The sequence below is a fragment of the Lepus europaeus genome, chromosome 11 (genome assembly GCF_033115175.1).
Source record: "Lepus europaeus isolate LE1 chromosome 11, mLepTim1.pri, whole genome shotgun sequence".
Taxonomy (NCBI): domain Eukaryota; kingdom Metazoa; phylum Chordata; class Mammalia; order Lagomorpha; family Leporidae; genus Lepus; species Lepus europaeus.
In genome coordinates, this window is record NC_084837.1 from 54,517,017 (window position 1) to 54,524,500 (window position 7,484).

The 7,484-nt window shown below is 39.7% G+C and overlaps 1 protein-coding gene across 1 annotated transcript; it reads left to right on the forward strand.

The window, feature by feature from the left end:
* The first annotated feature begins 761 nt into the window (after positions 1–761).
* Positions 762–1,697, forward strand: LOC133770541 (olfactory receptor 4F15-like). Its single transcript, XM_062206619.1, has one exon. It carries the CDS (start codon positions 762–764, stop codon positions 1,695–1,697), a length of 936 nt encoding a protein of 311 aa, XP_062062603.1.
* Positions 1,698–7,484: the final 5,787 nt, after the last annotated feature.

Genomic DNA, 7,484 nt, shown 5'->3' on the forward strand with positions numbered 1-7,484 from the left:
TTTCCTGTTAATATGCACCCTAGGAGGCAGCAGGTAATGGCTCAAGTACTTGGCTCCCTGCTACCTATATGGGAAACTCAGAAAGAAATCTAGTATCCTTCCTTAGGCTTACCCTAGCCCTGGCTGCTGTGAGTGTTTGGAAGTAAACCAGAAAATGGAAGATCAATTTCTTCCTTCCTTCCTTCCTTTCTTTCTTTTTCTTTCTTTCTTTCCTTCTTTCTTTCTTTCTTTCTTTCTCTCTTTCTCTCTTTCTCTCTTTCTCTCTCTTTCTCTCTCTCTGTTTTCTCCCCTCATCTCTCTATCACTATATCCTTTCAAAGAAAAATGAAAAAAAGTTTTTTAGAAAAGAAATTCAGCTAAGAAGACTTCACAAGTTGATGAAAAGTATTGAAGTCAAAGAATAGAAATTATTTCCCTTGAGGATATTAGTGAACCAACACCTAGGGAAGTGGCCATGGAAAATTTCTAGAAGTCCTTGAGAGACAATGGAGATAATGGAATAAGAAGGAAAATAATTTCATTTGCCTCCATCTAATACACCCATAATTTTATTTCTCTTTTAATGTAATCCCCTTGATTACTATAAATACCTTTATATTCTTTTTATTTTTCTCATAAAACTCAACCTTTTCTAACTCAGGATATGGAGCCCATAGAAAAACCTAACAGTAAAGAAAGGGAATACACTATTGTAGCATTGATTCTGAGTTTCATCACCTTCTACCCACAGGTGGTCTGAAATCACTCCTGTTCACAAGTCAATGGACAGCCTGAATGACTCTGTGGTCTCTGAGTTTGTGTTGCTGGGACTCTCCACTTCTTGGGGAACTAAGGTTTTTCTCACGTTGACATTCTCCTTGCTCTATGTAGGTATCATCCTGGGAAATCTCTTCATTGTCTTCTTGGTCATTGCTGATTCTCACTTGCATTCTCCTATGTACTTCCTGCTGGCCAACCTGTCCCTCATTGATGTGAGCTTTTCCACAGTCACAGTTCCCAAGATGATCTCAGGCCTTTTAAGTGAATACAAAATAATCTCCTTCCAAAGCTGTATGACACAGACATGCTTCATCCACATCATGGGAGCAGCAGAATTGGTGCTACTCATAGCCATGGCGTTTGACAGGTACATTGCAATCTGTAAACCTCTACACTACTTGAACATCATGAGCCCTAAAAGATGTGTTTTATTTGTAGTCATTGGCTGGGTAATTGGAGTTGTGCATGCGATGTCTCAATTTGCTTTTGTGATAAACTTGCCTTTCTGTGGTCCTAATACAATAGACAGCTTTTACTGTGACTTTCCCCGGGTCATAAAGCTTGCATGCATTGATGGAGCCAAGTTTGAGTTTGTTATTGCTGCCAACAGTGGCTTCATGACAGCAGGAACCTTCTTCCTGCTAATCATTTCCTATATCTTCATTTTGGTCACCGTCTGGAAACGTTCTGCAGGGGATTTATCCAAGGCACTCGTCACGTTGTCAGCTCACATCACGGTGGTTGTGCTTTTCTTCACCCCATGTGTGTTTCTGTATGTGTGGCCTTTCCCCACATCATCAATTGATAAATACATGTTCATTGTTGACTTTGCTATCACCCCTGCCTTGAATCCTGTCATCTATACACTAAGGAACAAAGATATAAAAATAGCAGTACAAAGATTGAGCAAACAGAAATACTATTTCATGTTTTGCTAATCAGACTTATCTTATCTTAAGATAAGAACAAGGAAAGAGAAATTGAGAATAACAGACAGAAACCAGAGGTTGGAGAGAAAATAAGATCTCTCTAAGAAGGCAAAAGGAGATGTTCCAAGAATTTCTAGCCATAGAATGACAGCCCCTGAGTGTAGAACAGAAATAAGAAACGGTGAATTTAAGAGGGTAGAATAAAAGTTTCCAGTTATCCATATCACTCTCTTCACAAGTTCAAGGAGCACAACGAAGAGAGAGGTCCCCTATACATGTGGAACAGCAGTTAGGTGAGCACTTAACTTTGTCGTGGGCTCCAGGAACAGGTCTGCTCTGCTGAGCCCAGGGCCATGCCAGCTCCTGGACACTCTCCACCAGGCTCCAGACGAGGACTCGGCCATTCGCCATGCTCTCAGGCGGCAGGTCTGCTCCCGTGACAAGCCAGACCCTAGAATCCCATGTTCCAGGCCATCCTTAGGTATTCAAAGTCCAGACCCATGCCAGCACCAGGCCAATCCCCATGGTCCCAGGATCCAAACCAACTCCTGCTGCTTCAGACTCTAGGCTCCAACATCAATGAATACTCTAGTCCCATGCCAGCACATATCAACTCAAACACCCCATTCTATGGAGCCAGGTTCCACACTTGACCCAGCATCAGGCCAGCCTCTAAGCCCACTCCGGTGGTTTCAGGCCCATTCCAGTAGAATGGAAAAAAAGAAGGCTATGCAAATTGAAGCCCAATGAGAGCAGAATAATTATATCAGAATAATTCCATTTGAACTTAGAATAGTTATTATTAGATGTTAAGAAAAGTATATGGAATGGGTGATAAAGGGAGATTTGATATTACATACTAAAACTCAACAATAACAAGTCCCAGTGTTCCACAGCACAGTGGGCCTTCTACAGCTCATAGTAATGGATTGTATACCATACAAAAAAACTGGAAGAAAATAGCTGGTAGCCTCAAAAACAACAAATAAAATTTAAGTAAGTGGAAATATGAGCGGCTGTGTGTATACTTGTTGAAATATTGCACTGTGCCCTGTGAAAAATGTACACCTATTACATGTTAGTAGAAAATTAATACATTTTAAGATGAATTCTAAATAAAACTTTTTTTAAAGATTTATTTTATTTATTTGAAAGACAGAGTTACAGAGGGATAGAGACAGAGAGAGAGGTCTTCCATCCGCTGGTTCACTCCCCAGATGCCACAACGGCCGGAGCTGCGCTGATCCGAAGCCAGGAGCCAGGAGCTTCTTCCAGGTCTCCCACGTGGGTGCAGGGGCCCAAGGACTTGAGCCATCTTCTATTGCTATCCCAGGCCACAGCAGAGAGTTGGATTGGAAGAGGAGCAGCCGGGACTAGAACCGGCGCCCATATGGGATGCTGGCACCAGAAGCCAGAGCTTTAACCTGCTACACCACAGTGCCGGTCTCCCCTAAATAAAACTTTTAAAAATAAAATTCCTGGGAAAGCAGAGGAAGATGGTCCAAGGTTAGGCCCTGTCATCCACATGGGAGTCCTGGATGGAGTTTGAGCTACTGAGTTTGTCCACGACTAGCCCCAGCCATTGCAGCTATTAGGGGAATGAACCACCAGACAGAAGATCTATCCCACCCCCACCCCCGCTCTCTCTCTCTCTCTCTCTGTGTGTGTGTGTGTGTGTGTGACTCTGCTTTACAAATACATACATACATACATCATTCAAAGTTGAATTCACAGATGCAGAGAGTAGAATGGTGGTTACTATGATTGGAAGGAGGGAATGGAAATGGATAATTCTTGACCAACTATTATAAAACTGCAATTAGGAGGAATACTTTCAGGAGATCTTTCTCACAACATTCTGAATATACTTAATAACAGTGTCTTGAACCTTGAAAACTGTTAGGACAGTATATTTTAAGTGTTGTACCACAATAAAAGAATGATGTTAATGGCATGATGGACACACTAATTAGCTTGATCTATTAGTTTCACAATGCATACATCTGCTAAAACATGACATTGTATATAAAATATCCCCTTGTCAATAAAAATAATGATAAATAAAACTCAATATCCATTTATGATTTTAGAAAAAGAAATTAGGTATACAAGGAACAGATCTCAGCAAAACAAAGGCTGCATGGCTGGCACCATGACTTAACAGGCTAATCCTCCACCTTGCGGCGCCAGCACACAGGGTTCTAGTCCCGGTTGGGGCGCCGGATTCCATCCCGGTTGCCCCTCTTCCAGGCCAGCTCTCTGCTATGGCCCAGGAAAGCAGTGGAGGATGGCCCAAGAGCTTGGGCCCTGCACCCACATAGGAGACCAGGAGAAGCACCTGGCTCCTGCCTTTGGATCAGCGAGATGTGCCGGCCACAGCGGCCGTTGGAGGGTGAACCAATAGCAAAAAGGAAGACCTTTCACTCTGTCTCTCTCTCTCTCACTATCCACTCTGCCTGTCAAAAAAAAAAAAGGCTGCGCATGCCAAACACATAATTTGCATCATATTGAATGGGGGAAAACATAAGCATTTCCTATAAGATGTGGAACCAGTCAAGGGGGTATACTCCCAATGCTTGTATTCAATAATCCAATATTTGAAGTTTTATCTAGATGAATCAAGCAAGAGAAAGAAATTAAAGGCACATGAATAGGAAAGCAGGAAGTCAAATTTTTGGAATGTATGATACTATACAGAAACTGATAAACTTTGTACAATTTTAGGATACAAAATCTATATCGCCAAATTAGTAGCATTTGTACACCACTAGCAAACTTATAGACAGAAGTCATAAGAGTAATCCCATTCATAATAATAGCCACCAAAAAATTAAATATCTTGAACTAAATGTAATGTTAAAGGATGTTAAAGGATGTTAAAGATCTCTATGATGAAAATTACAAAGCTCTTTTTTGAAAGAAATTGAAGAATACCCCAAAAAATGATGATCTTCCATATTTACAGAAAGAAGGAATTAATATCATCTGTGACCTGACACCATCAAATTATTAGAGAGCATTGGAGAAACCCTGCAAGATATAGGTACCGGCAAAGACTTCCTAGAAAAGACCCTGGAGGTGCAGGCAGTCAAAGCCAAAATTAACTATTGGGATTGCATCAAATTGAGAAGTTTCTGTACTGCAAAAGACGACAGTCAGGAGAGTGAAGAGGCCACCAACAGAATGGGAAAAAATATTTGCAAACTATACTACAGATAAAGGGTTGATAACCAGAATCTACAAAGAAATCAAGAAACTCCACAACATCAAAACAAACAACCCACTTAAGAGATGGGCCAAGGAGCTCAATAGACATTTTTCCAAAGAGCAAATCCAAATGGCCAACAGACACATAAAAAAATGTTCAAGATCACTAGCAATCAGGGAAATGCAAATCAAAACCACAATGAGGTTTCACCTCACCGCGGTGAGAATGGCTCACATTCAGAAATCTACCATCAATAGATGCTGGAGAGGATGTGGGGAGAAAGGGATACTAACCCACTGTTGGTGAGACTGCAAACTGGTTAAGCCACTATGGAAGTCAGTCTGGAGATTACTCAGAAACCTGAATATAACCCTAGCATACAACCCAGCCATCCCACTCCTTGGAATTTGCCCAATGGAAATTAATTTGGCAAACAAAAAAGCCACCTGCACATTAATGTTTATTGCAGCTCAATTCACAATAGCTAAGACCTGGAACCAACCCAAATGCCCATCAACAGTAGACTGGATAAAGAAATTATGGGACATGTACTCTATAGAATACTATACAGCAGTCAAAAACAATGAAACCCGGTCATTTGCAACAAGATGGAGCAATCTGGAAAACATCATGCTGAGTGAATTAAGCCAGTCCCAAAGAGACAAATATCATTTGTTTTCCCTGATCGGTGACAACTGAGCACCAAAGGGGAAACCTGTTGAAGTGAAATGGACACTATAAGAAACAATGACCTGATCAGCTCTTGTCCTGACTCTAGATGTACAATGTAATACTTTATCCTTTTTAGTATTTGTTGTTGTTGTTGTTGTTCTAGTACTATTGTTTGAACTCTGTAATTAACACACAATTATTCTTGTGACAGCTTCCTACTGTACATTATGCCTAAAGATAGCAACAACCAGTTGTCTTACTTCAAGGGTTTTAGGAAGATCAGAGAGTAACTATACATAAAACAAACAGGAGATGCAAGGAATAATACTCTAAGAATGAAATTTCATTTCTGAGTCTTTATCTTTGTTGTCAAATATCTATAGGATTTTGCCCCATTTGGGTCAAGTTTGGAGGATTTCACATAATTCAACGAATTCAATCTGTATTTGTTGACTCACTGCCCTTTGCTGATGACATGATTCTATATATAGGGGACCAAAAGACTCCACAAAGAGACTATTGGAACTCATAAAAGGGTTTGGTAAAGTAGCAGGATATAAAATCAACACACAAAAACAAATAACCTCTATATACACAGACAATGCCATAGCTGACAAAGACCTTCTAAGATAAATCACATTCACAATAGCTACAAAAAATTTTAAATGCATTGGAATACACTTAACCAAGGATGCCAAAGATCTCTACAATGAAATTTTCAAAACATTAAAGAAATAAATAGAAGACAAAAAATGGAAAAATCTTCCATGTTGATGGATTAGAAGAATTAACATCTTCAAAATGTCCATACTAATGAAAACAAACTATAAATTCAATATAATCCCAATCAAAGTACCAATAATATTCTTCTCAGATATAGAATAATGATGCTAAAATCCATATGGAAACACAAAAGAGCCCCAAATTGCTAAAGCACTCTTAAACAATAAAAACAAAAGTGGAGGCATCACAATACCAGACCTCAAGACATACTACCAGGCAGTTATAATCAAAAAAGCCTGGTACTGGCACAAAAAAAGATGTGTAGACCAATGAAGCAGAATAGAAATCCCAGAAATTAATCCACACATCTACAACCAATGTGTCTTTGACAATGAAACAAAAATCAGCCCTGGAGCCAAGACAGTCTCTTCAATAAATGTTGCTGAGAAAACTGGATCTCTGCATGTAGAAGCATGAAACAAGACCCTACATTACAACTTATACAAAAACCCACCCAAAATGGATTGAAGACCTAAATCTACAATATGATACCATCAAATTACTGGAGAACACTGGGAAAACCCTACAAGACATTGGCATATGGAAAGACTTCTTGAAAAAGACCCTAGAAACACAGGCCAAAATCAACAAGTGGGATTACAGCAGACTGAGAAGTTTCTGCACTGCAAAAGAAACACTCAGAAAAGTGAAGAGGCAACTGACAGAGTGGGAGAAAAATATTTGCAAAGTATGAAACTGACAAAGGATTAACTTCCAGAATCTAAAGAGCTCCAGAATCTAAACAACCACAAAACAAACAACTTAGTCAAGAAATAGGCAAGGACCTGAACAGACATTTTTCAAGAGAAGAAATTCAAATGGTCAATAGACACATGAAAAAATGATAGCCATCATGGAAATTCAAATCACCCTCATTAGAATGACCCTCAAACAGAAATCAAAAAACAACAAATGCTGGCAAGGAGGAATGTAAACTGGTACAACCACTGTGGAAAACAATATAGAGATATCTCAGAAAACCAAATTCAGATCTACTATATGACCCAGCCATCCCATTCCTGAAAATTTATCCAAAGGCAATGAAATCAGCATATGAAACAGTGATCTGTACTCCCATGTTTATCTCAGCTCAATCTACAATAGGTAAGATATGGAATCAACTCGGCTGTCCA

Bases quoted from the DNA above. Each gene is read 5' to 3' on its own strand.
- LOC133770541 (XM_062206619.1), top strand. From the start codon at position 762: ATGGACAGCCTGAATGACTCTGTGGTCTCTGAGTTTGTGTTGCTGGGA.